General features: G+C 41.8%; 1 protein-coding gene and 1 long non-coding RNA gene across 3 annotated transcripts in view; one reads left to right on the top strand and one right to left on the bottom strand.

The window, feature by feature from the left end:
* LOC123516584 overlaps positions 1–15,000 on the bottom strand; it is a 204,889-nt gene that overhangs the window by 12,288 nt on the left and 177,601 nt on the right. The window lies entirely within an intron of this gene.
* The window catches only part of LOC123516582, an 86,781-nt gene continuing 84,999 nt past the window's right edge, over positions 13,219–15,000 (top strand). Inside the window, exon 1 of one of the 2 annotated variants that reach the window (XR_006678238.1) lies at positions 13,219–13,741. Coding sequence is in view for 1 of the 2 variants with exons in the window: in XM_045276103.1 (XP_045132038.1) it covers positions 13,949–14,325 (377 nt within the window). In the remaining variant the exon portion in view is untranslated. Of the gene's footprint in view, positions 13,742–13,781; positions 14,326–15,000 lie in introns of those variants that run through there. The other variant, XM_045276103.1, reaches the window with a different exon arrangement.

The raw sequence follows: 15,000 nt of genomic DNA, 5'->3' as shown, positions 1-15,000 counted from the left end.
CCAAATCGCGGAACATTTTCTTTTATTGTCGGTTGCCTTCTAGCTGATTTGGACAGGTTGTAAGGTTAATTACTTGCATCGGAATAAGGCTTATAAGACACACGCCGCACTTCCTTCATGCATGCCGAGTGCCTGAGTAACTGCATATTTATGAATGCTTGTTTGAATCTGAATGGATCAACTTTGACATTCGGTACAAGTCTATTTTTGGACTATTTTCTTGTCCTTGATATGAGAACATAATGCATTGTAAGCCAAACAAAAATTTCATTCTTTCCTACATTATTTCTTAATCATAACTAATCTAGATATATCCAATAACAATAAGAAAAATTACAAGCCATGGTCAAGCTAGTGTATAAAAAAAAATCTTCAAAAACTACTATATCCTTCATTTTCTACTCGAGGCTACGGGTAATGCAGTGAGATGCAGGTGCATGACTCACGGTGCTCTGCAGGTACTATCACTTCAAGGACACCACGGCTACATGTTGGCCGTATCACCATTTGACTGGAAAACTGGTCTTCCTCACAGCAACACCTAGGTACCCACATCAGTTGTCAGGCAGGTAATTACTATGTGTATGAATGTGTGAGAAATCTGATGGATAACCTGACAATACACACAATGCAGTCAGATGTTATATTTGATTTTTGTTCTTAAGACTGAACTTTGAGCACCAAAAATCTGTCACTTGAATGTCTACAAACTAACAGGCACAATTAGTTGTTCTGCGCCTGTGCCAATCAGTTCGATATCTCTTCACTTGCATAAACCAAAGTCTCATATGCAATGATTTACTGAACACCAAAGCAGAACAAACACAGAGATAGGGAAGAAAACTAAAACTGAAGCAATGTGGAAGAAATAGGAAGAAAACAATATCCTCCTCATTTTCTTTTTAGCATATATATAACAAAGAAAGTGAATTATAGGGGCGATCATTCTTTTCTATAGAAACAGAGTTAGTAATGTGGGACTTTAAAGGTGTGTGGGAAATGCGTGATAGTAGTGACTAGGCAGGTGGGTGAGGAAGAGTGGTGGCTATCATACAGGCAGGTGTGTGACTAGGTGCTTGTATGTAAGGCAGGGAAATGCAGGTAGCGTGTGGATGTGTGGGAAACGAGATTAGTAAGTGTGTATGGAGTTGTGTGGGAAGAGCATTGAAGACAAGTGTGTGTGTGTGTGTGTGTGTGTGTGTGTGTGTGTGTGTGTGTGTGTGTGTGTGTGTGTGTGTGTGTGTGTGTGTGTGTGTGTGTGTGTGTTTTCCCTACTTTCATACTAGCATGCGTACAATGTGTGTGTGTGTGTGTGTGTGTGTGTGTGTGTGTGTGTGTGTGTGTGTGTGTGTGTGTGTGTGTGTGTGGAGGAGGTAGAGCGGGATAAGTCTTACACATTATATATATATACTTTGGGAATACTAGTGTGTGTGTGTGTGTGTGTGTGTGTGTGTGTGTGTGTGTGTGTGTGTGTGTGTGTGTGTGTGTGTGTGTGTGTGTGTGTGCCGCAGAGGAAACAATGCACTGTGCTGAGACAAGTTGGTGTGAATGGCAAATGGATTATGTAGTAGGAGACAGATATGCATTTACAGGAAGGTTTGAGGACTGAGGATGTGGCTGAGAGTGAAGGGAATCTGCAACTGCCAGAGTAACAAGTGTGAAGGATATATCATCATCATCATCATCTGCCTCTATCATTCTCACAATATTCTCCACTTATCGGAATCTGCATACCTCTCTCTCTCTCTCCCTTCCCACGCCACCACAGCACAAGATTTTCTACTTACTTTCATTTCTCCTATCCATGTTCACTTCTTTTCTCATTTTTTTACTCGCTAATTCTCTTCCCGTTCTCCTTTTTCCTCCTGTCAATCAATTGAGTTATCTTAAAAATGGAGTGTTAAGACATCTAAAAATAAACTATTTTTCTTCTCTGTTCGCTTATTCCAATATGATTTTTGAAAACACCATCAGAATATATTTTATTAATTCATATATTTCTTCATTTAACTATCTATCTTGCGTTTGGTTAAGCTCTCCGATGCAATAAGAAAATCAAATAACGAAACAAATTTCAGGAGAAACCAATTAAAGACAAATACTTAATAATAAAAAAAAAGGAAAAAAAAAAAAAAAAAGGAAACAGCAGCACAACTGCAGAACAAAATATTCGAGTTTTAGCGGACTTACTGATGTGCGAAGCTATAACTACTGATAGATGTGTTAGTTAGGTAAGAAGAAGCCAAGAGGAGTATCATGTAGGGTGGCTTAGGAGAGCAACAGCAGCAGCGGCCACCTTGAGTGAGGGAGGCAGGAGGACCAGCATTTGATCTAAGTGTGGGAGAAATAGGGAGTAATGGCAATATAACGATGGGAGGAACCTTGGACTGAAGGACAAAAACTCCGACTGTGATTTCTCTCTCTCTCTCTCTCTCTCTCTCTCTCTCTCTCTCTCTCTCTCTCTCTCTTACTACTACTACTACTACTACTACTACTACTACTACTACTACTACTACTACTACTACTACTACTACTACTACTACTACTACTAATAATAATAATAATAATAATAATAATAATAATAATAATAATAATAATAATAATAATAATAATAATAAAAAATAATATTAATAATAATATGATAATAATAATAATAATAATAATAATAATAATAATAATAATAATAATAATAATAATAATGATAGCAAAAATGATAATAATGATAAGAATAATAATAATAATAATAATAATAATAATAATAATAATAATAATAATAATAATAATAATAATAATAATAATAATAATAATAATAATAATAATAATAATAATAATAATAATATTGAAATAATAAAAGTAATAATAATGATAAGAAAAACAATAACAATAATGCTAATAATAACAACAACAACAACAACAACAACAACAACAATAATATATATATATATATATATATATATATATATATATATATATATATATATATATATATATATATATATATATATATATATATATATATATATATATATATATATATATATATATATATATATATATATATATATATATATATATATATATATATATAAAGCAAAAGATGTATAGAATCTTTCAGTGCTAAATATATGTTCCTCCTCTTTTTCTTAATGATTGGAAGAAGAAGGAGGAGGAGGAGGAGGAGGAGGAGGAGAGGAGAAGAAAGAGAAGGAGAAGGAGAAGAAGAAGGAGAAGGAGAAGGAGGAAGAGGAGGAAGAGGAGGAGGAAGAGGAGGAGGAGGAGGAGGAGGAGGAGGAGGAGGAGGAGGAGGAGGAGGAGGAGAAGGAGGAGGAGGAGGAGGAGGAGGAGGAGGACTGTTGCTATGGGTTCTTAGTTCACGGTTACCTGAGATGTGCTACCTGGAATCTGCCGTAACTCAATTAGAAGGGAACTCACCAGAGGAAAGTGTTACCTAAGAGTGGTGTTTGCAGAGTCACTGGAGTGTTGCCTATATTCCTTATTGCCTGCCTATGGACAAAGTAACGGACCTAAAGCTTTGATTATCACACTGTTTATCCATTTATTTAATTACTTTTTCTTACTTTATGGTTTAATTTATTCCTGTGAAGAGTTTATGGAAAGGGAAAAAATAATACTCGGGATAAATAAATAAATGTGTAAATAACTGAGTAACTAATTAATTATCTTCACAAATAAGTAAATGCATATCTCACTAACAATTCAAGTAAATAACCAACTAACCACCTAGCTAACTAATTAACTACAGGTAAGGAAATGACTAATAAACACTTCTGACTGGCGGAATAAATGAATACACCAACAATTACGCAAATGACAAAATATACCAAAGCAAATAAAATAAATGAAAAGGTGACGCGCTACAGCCATTGAGGAGGCGTCGCTTGATTAACCATTACAAGTGTCACAGGAAATATCAGCGTGAGTAAAACAACGACTCAAATCCAGAAGTGAACTGCCGCTGTATGTATCAACACACATATATGACGATGAATAATTGTGTATTGCCATGAAAGATGTCCGCCAACACCCCTCCCCCGCCCTCCCTAGTGAAATACATGTAAAATTGTTTGGTGTAAGACTTCCCAGAATCAAACACTAGGATATGTAGTAGAGTGAATGCTAGATAATGTAATGAATGTGTTGTTGTCTTTTTTATATATATTTTTTTTTTCAAAGCTTCAAAACATACATTGGTCTTATTCTTGTGCATACTAGTACCTACAAGGCGTTTAGTAGTAGTAATAGTAGTAGTAGTAGTAGTAGTAGTAGTAATAATAATAATAATAATAATAATAATAATAATAATAATAATAATAATAATAATATAAGTAGCAGCAGCAACAGTAGTAGTAGTAGTAGTAGTAGCAGTAGCAGTAGTAGTAGTAGTGGAAGTAGAAGTAGTACTATCAGTTGTAGTAGAAGTGCTGGTAAAGGTATAAGAACGAAAAAGAAAATAAAGAGGAAAAGAGAAGCAGAAGGGAGAGGAGGAGAGGAGGCCCAGGACATAAGAGGTGAGTGAGCAACAGAGAAGAGATGGACGCATGCTGGAGGAGGAGGAGGAGGAGGAGGAGGAGGAGGAGGAGGAGGAGGACTGGGCGGTGCAGTGTAACCACAAACATGTTAATCGTCATACCCAAGGGGCGAGGGAGACGAGAGGACCGCACGATAATATTGGCGAGGCCCGTCAAGCATGTAGCTGCAGGACCCGGCAACATGGTATTTCTCTCTCTCTCTCTCTCTCTCTCTCTCTCTCTCTCTCTCTCTCAACAGTGCATATTCGCGTACAACAGTGCATGGTTCCTCGTCTCATCAAACTCCAAATTGCTGGCAAAAAAACAACAACTACTAATGACATTCAGAAACCTGCCATTGTAATTAAAGGAAGGCCACTCACTGAAGAAGGTCAGCTGTTAATCTTAATAGGAAGAACAATGGTAATGAAAACAAGAAAACATCAATCAAAATACAAGAATTAATAATAACGATGATAATGATCATGAGTGGAATTGTAGTAGTTTTAGTAGTAGTGTTAGTAGTAGTATTAGTAGTAGTACTAGTAGTAGTAGTAGTAGTAGTAGTAGTAGTAGTAGTAGTAGTAGTAGTAGTAGTAGTAGTAGTAGTAGTAGTAGTAGTAGTAGTAGTAGTAGTAGTAGTAGTAGTAGTAGTAGTAGTAGTAGTAGTAGTAGTAGTAGTAGTAGTAGTAGTAGTAGTAGTAGTAGTAGTAGTAGTAGTAGTAGTAGCAGCAGTAAAATAATAATAATAATAATAATAATAATAATAATAATAATAATAATAATAATAATAATAATAATAATAATAATAATAATAATAATAATAATAATAATAATAATAATAATAATAACAATAACAATGATAATAGTGAGACTTCCTCACATCAATATCAATTATCATAATGTAAAAAAATAACGAATGTCATAAAATTGCGTGTGTCGTAAAAGTCAGTAATGGCACACACACACACACACACACACACACACACACACACACACACACACACACACACACACACACACACATACGTGCAAACAATCAGTATTTTTAAGAGGCTCAGATGAGTGCACAAAGCTAATGGACCGGGAGAGTAGGTAATGGCTAACTTGTATTAAGACGAGGCATTAGTCACCGCTCATTGCCACACTCTAAATGGGGGCTAGCCGTGTGACGATCATAGGTGGAGATAGGAGGGTTTGTTTTTCGTGCAGTAACCGCCACGTGTAGCTTTCATGTTTCCTTTACGGTTGCCTTTATTTTTTAGGTTCCTATGTTCTTATATCTAAATTAAGGCAGGGTACGAGAGAAGAGGAGTCGTAGGAGTCAGGGGTGTGTGTTGATGATGCAGATGGCTATAGTAGAGGATTCCCTAAGCAGGATGGGCAGGATGTGTTGAAGTCTGCGGATGTGACACTATTAATTAAAGGTTAAAACTGGAGGCCTGTGACTGTAAAGGTGTGATGGAATGGCCAGGCAAGTGATATGAAAATTTTCTTTATTGTCAGTTTTATTCAATATCTCTCTTGATGCATTAATGGAATTCCAGCGTATTTTTTTCACAGACTTTGCTTTCATAACAGTTTAATTATATTTAATTAATATTATATCCTATAATATCTGGGTTATTCAGTGGTCTGTTTATCAAAGTGTACATCTATTTACTATACCTACGTCTTGAATTGAAGAGACCACCAAGGACCAGAGCAGTACTAACAATAAACAAGGATTAGGGGAGAACATAATAGTTAGCATACATCATCACAAGTAACAGGTAAAAAAAAAAGTAAAAAAAAAATCCTTTCATATTTCCACTAAACAAAAATATACTTTTGTAAGAGAAGAAAATGGTGACATCTTTGAAACTAATTCACCCAATACTATCAAAACATTTCATCCACTTTCGGGGCAACGCGAAAATAAGAAACTTTTTTTTTTTATATTCAGTTATCATTTACCTTCTCTATTATGTAAGTTACAAAGAAACACTAAAAACATCCACAACAAACGACTCAAGACGAGGACCTAAAACATGGCCCTTCGGAACCCCTGCAGATACAACCACCATTCAAAAAAGTACTGTGGGCGGAACACGAAGCACCAGAACAACCCAGCAGGCGGAGCACAAAGACAAATGAACTGCACTTTCTTAGTCCGTCACCCTCCGCGATATAAGGCGAGATGAGCAAGGATCACAACACAGGTGAAGTGAGTGGCGTCGGTGAGAAGTGGCCAGACAGGTAGGTGTGTCGTCTTGTCGCGCGGCGGTTAAGGAATGAAGTCCCGTCGCCCGAGGGTTTGTAGGTAGTAGAGTGACTGTGTGACGGTTTTTTTTTTTTCTTCCTACTTTTTATCTTCTCTTTTCTATCTTTTTCTTTAAGCAAATGGACTCAAGAATGCGAGACTTAAACAGAGTGAAGGTTTGACTGATGCACCGTTCCAAATTGCAGGTAAAAGACTGTTTAGTATCGTAAAGAATGCTTTATAGTAGTAGTAGTAGTAGTAGTAGTAGTAGTAGTAGTAGTAGTAGTAGTAGTAGTAGTAGTAGTAGTAGAAGTAGTAGCAGTAGTAGTAGTAATGATAATAAGAGTAATAATGGTGAGAGTGGTAGAAGTATACTAGTAATGGTAGTAGTAATAGTTATGGTAGTAGTAGTAGTAGTAGTAGTAGTAGTAGTAGTAGTAGTAGTAGTAGTAGTAGTAGTAGTAGTAGTAGTAGTAGTAGTAGTAGTAGTAGTAGTAGTAGTAGTAGTATTATTATTATTATTATTATTATTATTATTAGTAGTAGTAGTAGTAGTAGTAGTAGTAGTAGTAGTAGTAGTAGTATAACAACAGTAGTAGCAGCAGCAGTGTCAACATTAATTCAATTAATGGTTAGCAGTGAGTAGCCAACAGGTACTTTTTCCAGCATTCATGTATGGAGGCAGGGCACAGCCAGGTTACATAACACTCACCAGTCTCTCAATACCAGGTAGAGCGTCGCTAGCGGCCTTGTCTGCAGCTCAGATGGGCACACTGGTTGACGTTACACATTTTTTTCTCAAATATGTAAACTAAATGAATATATATAGATGCAAATAAATAAGAATATACAAGAAAATCAAATTAAAGGTTTATTCACCATTATCATTAGTAACAACATTGCTTACATCACCACCCACAGCATTACTACTGCTACTACTAAATATAATGATTACAACAACAACAACAACAACAACAACAACAGCCCAATAAGCAGGAAAACAACGCTATCACTGAGCATAAGCAGAGCGGTGCAATCCAGGCCTCCTAAATAATGCACACTTGAACGGAAGAAAAAAGCGAGGAAAAAGCGAAGATTAATATTCAACCACCCACTAACCTACTCTCTCTCTCTCTCTCTCTCTCTCTCTCTCTCTCTCTCTCTCTCTCTCTCTCTCTCTCCAGATGGGTGTCTCAGCAAACTCTTGATATCGTGGAATATTGGGACGTTAATAAGGAGATCATGTTATAAACCAATAACGAAGGCAAATGATGTAATGATAGAAGGAAGACGCTCAGGAGTTTACGTTGACTGAAATTTTTTATAGTGTATTCTTCTTCTTTTAGTCTTTATTCTACACTTAACCAAAATTTTGCTACCCTAAACCCCTTCAGTAACAAGACGCGTTTCCATATTCATTCTGCTTATTATTTGGTGATTTTATACAACTTCAAAAACTTATGTGGGCATTTAAATAGTGAAGACTCTGGCCACTAATCTTCTGATCACCATGGACAGTTTATAATGTAAATAAATTCGTCAAAACATACCCAAAACTCACGGTAAAAAAAAGTCCTAGTATTGCAAGGGTTAAAAAACAAAAAAAGAGGTAGATATGAGAGGAATATTTGCCAAAGAAGGAAGGGTGCAAATGCTGTACATGAAGGGATAATGGTTAAGGAACAAAACTGAAAGAGGAAAATAACATAGACAAAGAGGAAAATAATTGAAAGGATAATTGCATGTATACTGTATGATAGAAAACCGTACATGTCTGTGTGTGTGTGTGTGTGTGTGTGTGTGTGTGTGTGTGTGTGTGTGTGTGTGTGTGTGTGTGTGTTCAAATCATAAGTGTTAAAAAATACATCGTTGTGTACCTTATTTATGAAAAAAAAACACCCCTAACGACACGTACACACACACACACACACACACACACACACACACACACACACACACACACACACACACACACAGTAAGAGAACCTTGCAAGACGCATTAATGTGTGAATATGAATTGCAGGGAAGCAAAATTGGGGCTTCGCTGACAGGTGTTTGCAGACGATACAGCCTTGTTTGGGATAAATGCGGCAAAATTGCATGGGACACCTGAAATGTTTGACACTTGCTGTAATAGAAGGGTAATAAAGTAGAGGCTGGGCAAGGTTGAGATATATGCGGGGCGGTAATGGAGAATAAACAGGTACTATTAGGTTATGAGGGCGCCAATTAGAAGGAACTAAAGAGTACAAACATCTTATTGGCGGAAATGCGAGGAATGGACGAGTGGGGACGTGGAGAGGTTGGAGTGACTAGAATGTTATTAAATGGAGATGGATACGAGTGAGAAAAGAGGGAACATGTGAGACAAATGAGAAATGAGAGATTTAATATATATATATATATATATATATATATATATATATATATATATATATATATATATATATATATATATATATATATATATATATATATAACGTCGCACGCTAATATCCAACTGCAAAGGCTTTTCCAAACAAATTATGAAGGTGGGATAAAGAGTAAAAGTCGTGGTTTAAGAGCCATGGAAATGAGTTAGTTGGGAGATGCTTGACAAGGTCTCGTGGGGCCCTGCTGGATGAGTATGACAGAGAGGCTATGCTTGTGGGAAGGGGAGAGGCGCGGAGAAAGATACTGGCGTGGTATGGAGTGGAAAGGAAAAATATAAAAGAAAGCAAACCGGTGCAGAGAGCACGAGCGAGAGGCGACTGGGAGACTGGGTAGTAAAAAGACTTCCCGGAGAAAAATGGTAAGAAAAAAAGGAAGGTAAACATTGTGCAACTCTATTGATGAATGTTGTGCATGCACCACCATGAATTGCCAGGTCGTTATGCATGAATCACGTGCCGCAGACAAAGATCGCTGCTGCAAACCGTACTCGTCTTTGCCCTAACAAAGGAAGAAGAAAAATAGAAAATATAAATGGGCCTCAAAAGGCACATTATAAAAATCAAGCTGTATTTATGTTTAACTTTTACCGCATAACTATTTTAGGTTATTTTCTCTCGAGACAGAGAAAGCGACACTTTAGTGAAGCCGCAGTCGCCCCCGGGCAGCGGGAGGCGGCGGGGCGGCAGACACAGACACGCCCTCGCTCTGGTCAGACCATCTTAAAGTCTCCGGCCTGAATGGGCCTCCGGGCTTAAAGTTGTGTGGCGAGGCGTGCAAGGCTCGTCCCGGCCCACGGCTCTGCCTCGCCTCGGGTTCAGGAAAATGCTTTCACCACATGCGTTTTTAATGAAGGCATATGCATGTTTATTAAAGTATCTCGTATAAAAGACTCATTCTTTGTTCTTTGTTTTAAACGTTTTTCCAGTTCTATATATTTAACGGGATGTATGTTTAAAAGTGTTCTGGCCTGTGTTATATCCACAGCCTGTTTAAAATATTTATTTAAGAGTCACATGCAATCACAGCTTTTTTTTTTCCATTTTCTGTGCTTCAAAGCTGGCCATCCAGCACGCCCCGGGGTGTTAGGCCTATGCTGGCGGATCGTTTCATTTTATAATGCTGGGAATGCGGGCGCCATAAGAGTGCGTGGTGGGTGTGGCCGCTGCCTGGCCCCGCCCTCCGCCCCTCCCCCCGCCGCTTCCTTCCTTATTGTACGGTCCTCCTTACTTCACTTCCGGTGGACACATCGCTACACTTCGCTAAAACAGACGCGCCTTTCTTCCTGGTGGCGGGAGTGCAGCACACCTGCAGGCCGGCCCGCCCTCTACGTCCACGGAGAATCATCGTGCACAAGGCGCCTCAGGCTACACCTTACGTTGCCACCTCGCCACGCTCACCACCATCGCTCCCTGCTCACCTGCTTCCTGCTTCCTTCCTCACAACAATATTATTTGCTGTACATTATCTCGTCAGACAAGCCTAGTTTACAAAACGGCCTGTCACCGGCATGCTTCCCTAAAACACTCGCCGCTCAATAAAAGGCAAGCGCTGTGTGGTAAGGATCCCGTCCCATCATGCTTGTGCATGGATAGTGCCGGGGAGTGTTATTGGCAGTGCATTTACCCTACACCCATACTTCCAAAAATTAGCGGCTGCCCCAGCTATTCCCCTCCTGCCCCGCCTCCCCTCACCTGCTCCCCGTGCAATGAATCCCCGCAAAGCACTGTCATCTTATAAAATGCTCGTGCGCAACGAGTATGTGGGAAAAATAAAACTTGGTTCATCGTGTTCCGCTTGAGCGTCAGAGGCGGGTGGCTGATGTACGATGGTCGCCGCGCGGTGCATGCGGCATGCATTCACCCCACTTGGCAATGACTCAAGAGACCGTTTCAAATCATCGCCTCCTGCCTTTCTCAAGTGTAACACTGTTATTGACACATTGCCGAACCCAGCAGGACACGCCTCCCCAGCTCCGCCACCAGCATACCCTCAGCCCTTCCTTTGCATGTCGGCGCTAATTGCACTGTGACACGCACATCCTAATATTTCACTCGAATATAAACATTGGCAGCATGTGTGTTGCTCAGCCCCGGCCGCCGCGAGGGGTCGCTGCACGAGGACACTCCTGCAGTGACCTCGCTGACCAGCACTTCCTGACCTTGGCTCGAGGTGGACGAACCTCCCCTGCCTGACCCCTTGAAGGACAACCACTCTCACTCGCCCTCTCTCCCTCCATCCCTCCCTACCGCTCTTCCAACCCTATAGCAGCTTTTAACGCCAAACTCCACGCCATTAACGACCCCACCTGGCGTGACCGTAAGCAAAAGACCTACGCAGCAGCCGCCGCCTGCCACCCTCCCTTGTCTCCATCCCTTACCCTCCCTTCCTTACCCATCCTCACCCAGACTGCCTGCCCTGCACACCCTACATATACCAAGCTCTCGCAGTTTCAGAAAATTCTCAAGTGAAGCAAACGCAGGCAGGGTGAAGGTCAAGCAGAGAAAAAGCAAAGATGAGGATGGAGTCACCGGCACCAAAGGAGTGTATGGGGGAGTCAAAGCGTACTAGATGAAACTGCTAAAACAACACCAAAGAAGAAGAAAAAAAAAATGTAGTGGTTTGATGGAAGAAGTGTAAAATTGAACATTATTTGACTACGCGCACACACACACACACACACACACACACACACACACACACACACACACACACACACACACACACACACACACACACACACACACACACACACACACACACACACACACACACACACACACACACACACACACACACACACACACACACACACACACACACACACACACACACACACACACACACACACACACACACACACACACACACACACACACACACACAAACACACACACACACACACACACACACACACACACACACACACACACACACACATACATATATATATATATATATATATATATATATATATATATATATATATATATATATATATATATATATATATATATATATATATATATATATATATATATATATATATATATATATATATATATATATATATATATATATATATATATATATATATATATATATATATATATATATATATATATATATATATATATATATATATATATATATATATATATATATATATATATATATATATATATATATATATATATATATATATATATATATATATATATATATATATATATATATATATATATATATTTATTTATTTATTTATATAAACATTTATAATGGAAGGAGGAGGAAATCCAAAAGTTGACATTGATAACCTCACGTCCTTGATGAGGAGAGGAAAAAAAAAAGAGAGAAAGAGAGGAAAGAAAGAATGAACGTTAACACTGATGGAGGAAGCATCCGTCATAACCTGTCCAGCCTGAGTCACCACCTCCACCACCACCTCCGCCTCCACCACCAGTCAGGCTAATGCGTGGCTCAATCTTGCCACAGTGAAGGGTTGTGTTGCGTCTGCTAAGTGTATACTGTGTGTTTCCTCCCCGCCGTGTAAGGAAGCTGTGGCCGGGGAGTGTGGTGGGGGAGGAAGTAGGAGGAGAGAGTCGGAGGGACTTGCCCTTGTGGGAGAGAGGAAGAAGAGGAGGGGGTGATGTGGGAGTGGGGACTAAATGACGTAATTGGTTAGGGGTTATTTGTGGAGGTGTAATTAAAGGGGGAATAATTAGAGAGAGTAAAATCTATAGTGTATAGTGTACAGTGTATACATGCATGGAGCGCTCGGCCTGGCGGGGCATCATAAAGGGGTCCAATGAGCAGAGTACCAGCAGCAGCAGCAGCAGCAGCAGCAGCAACAGCAGCAGCAGCAGCAGCAGCAGCATTAGGAGCGGGTGTTGTGCAGGGCCATAGGAACAAGGCCGCGGTGTATGGGGCATGGTGTGGGCATGGACATCGGAGGGGCGGCAAGCGTGGTAATGGGTATAGGGGAGGAGGGCGGACAGCTGACGCCTCCCGGGCGGTGGGGGGTGGGAGCCTCCCGCCGTTACTTTGCAATGTTGCAGCTGGCGTCCCCCCCTTCCTGCTCCCCACCGAGGCAGGCCGGCCAGCGTCCTGCGGCAGAGCATCGGGCGGCGTGCAGGTCGGGGCGGCAGTGTGGCGGGGCCAGCCTTCCTGACGGTGGCGACGCAGCGGCACTGGCGGCGTGTGGCGGCGTGGGTCGTCCCGGCAACCGTTGCCATGGTGACGAGTCGGAGATTTGATACCGCCACGCTGAATGGATTATTGATGCAACGCCGCTGGTTCCGGCTGCAACCACCAGATGCCGCGCCAATCGCCGCCGTCTTAATTATAAGGAGAATGTAGGCAATTAACGCAGTAAGGAGATTAGCGCATTGTACCAGTAATTAGTCGGCGTCGGGGCGGCGCGGGAGCATCAAGGTGCCACTCTGGCTGGAGGCGCGGACGGGGGCGCCACCTCGCGCTTCTCTCTACTGACGGAGGAAGGGAGGGCCTTCACACCACGCCCAGGGGCCCGCGTTTGGAGGTAAGTGCCGTGTAGGGCCCGTTACGGCGGCCGTCTGAAACGCTTTTTGTCTCGTCGCCTCCCCTGCCCGCGCTGATTAAACCCGCTTTTTGCCCGATCAATTGAGCCTAGTCATGGCAGTGTATTGAAAGGCTCAACATATGCTTGTATGCAAAAACTGGGGTGTGGCGGGCGGCAGCTGCGGCCGAGGCTGTCATAGAGGCGGGAATGTCGGGCGGGAGGCGGGTTACGGCCAGAAGCCTCGCCTTGTGCAGGGGGGAAAAAAAATGTGGGCACCGACGGACAGGCGGCGGCGTGCCCAGGAGGCCGCCCGTCAGTCCTCCCCGACCCTCCGACCTGACCACGTCCTCCCCTCACCACGCCCTCACTCCAGCCGACACCACGCCCTCACACCTTCTGCCACCACGTCCCTTCCATACCAAGGCCTCCACCTCAGTACCTCCACTACCTCTAAGCCCTGCCGTTACCTCCCTCCACCACCACCACGTCCTCACATCCTCCTCCACCACCGCCACCACCGCCTTCTCCACCGCGATGTTCCGCATGACCACTGCGACCCACGACTGGCCACGCCCCCGCGCCAGGTGAGTGACACGTGGTAGGGACAAGCAAAGTTATAGGCGTGTTGCACAGTGACCAGTGTCCCTTACCTTACCCTGCTTGTGTTGCAACCCCCTCCCCTACACTGGCCTTACCCCTCCACCCCGCCCTGCGCCGCCCTGTACTGTCCTGTCCTGCTCGCCCGCCACCTTCCCTTGCCTCCATCTCCGCCCACTCTCCACTTTCCCCCTCCTCCCTCCCGCTGGAAAAAAAAGGAAAAACCGGAAAGGCCAGTGCCGTGTCGTCCCTCCCGCTGGTCCTGTCCCCATCTGCATATTGGCACTGCATCCACAAAAACATTTTTTAGAAGTGGCGGTATTTATTTGTGAGCGGCGCGAGTGCGTGCTGCCGCCGACATGCATTTGTTTCTCCCGCTCACACACAACTTACTAGCGCACACATACTCTCCCACATATACATACATGCATACAGACATGCATGCAACACTCACGGCGATCATATGTATACGTGCAACCATGCAAAGTAACATACATACACGCACACGTTAATGTTTCCCAGTGCGCCACCAGGCGTCTACACGACGATAGGAGAAAGTCACACTCGTGGGAAATAGAAACAAAATATAATCGAGCATAAATTGCGGAAATGAAACCCTGTGTAAGTGTCTTTATTTAGAATCGAACTTGATGAAAACACAC

This window comes from Portunus trituberculatus, chromosome 41 (genome assembly GCF_017591435.1).
Source record: "Portunus trituberculatus isolate SZX2019 chromosome 41, ASM1759143v1, whole genome shotgun sequence".
NCBI classification, from domain to species: domain Eukaryota; kingdom Metazoa; phylum Arthropoda; class Malacostraca; order Decapoda; family Portunidae; genus Portunus; species Portunus trituberculatus.
The sequence above is the reverse complement of the archived record's forward strand: the minus strand, read 5'-3'. Positions and strand labels throughout refer to the sequence as shown.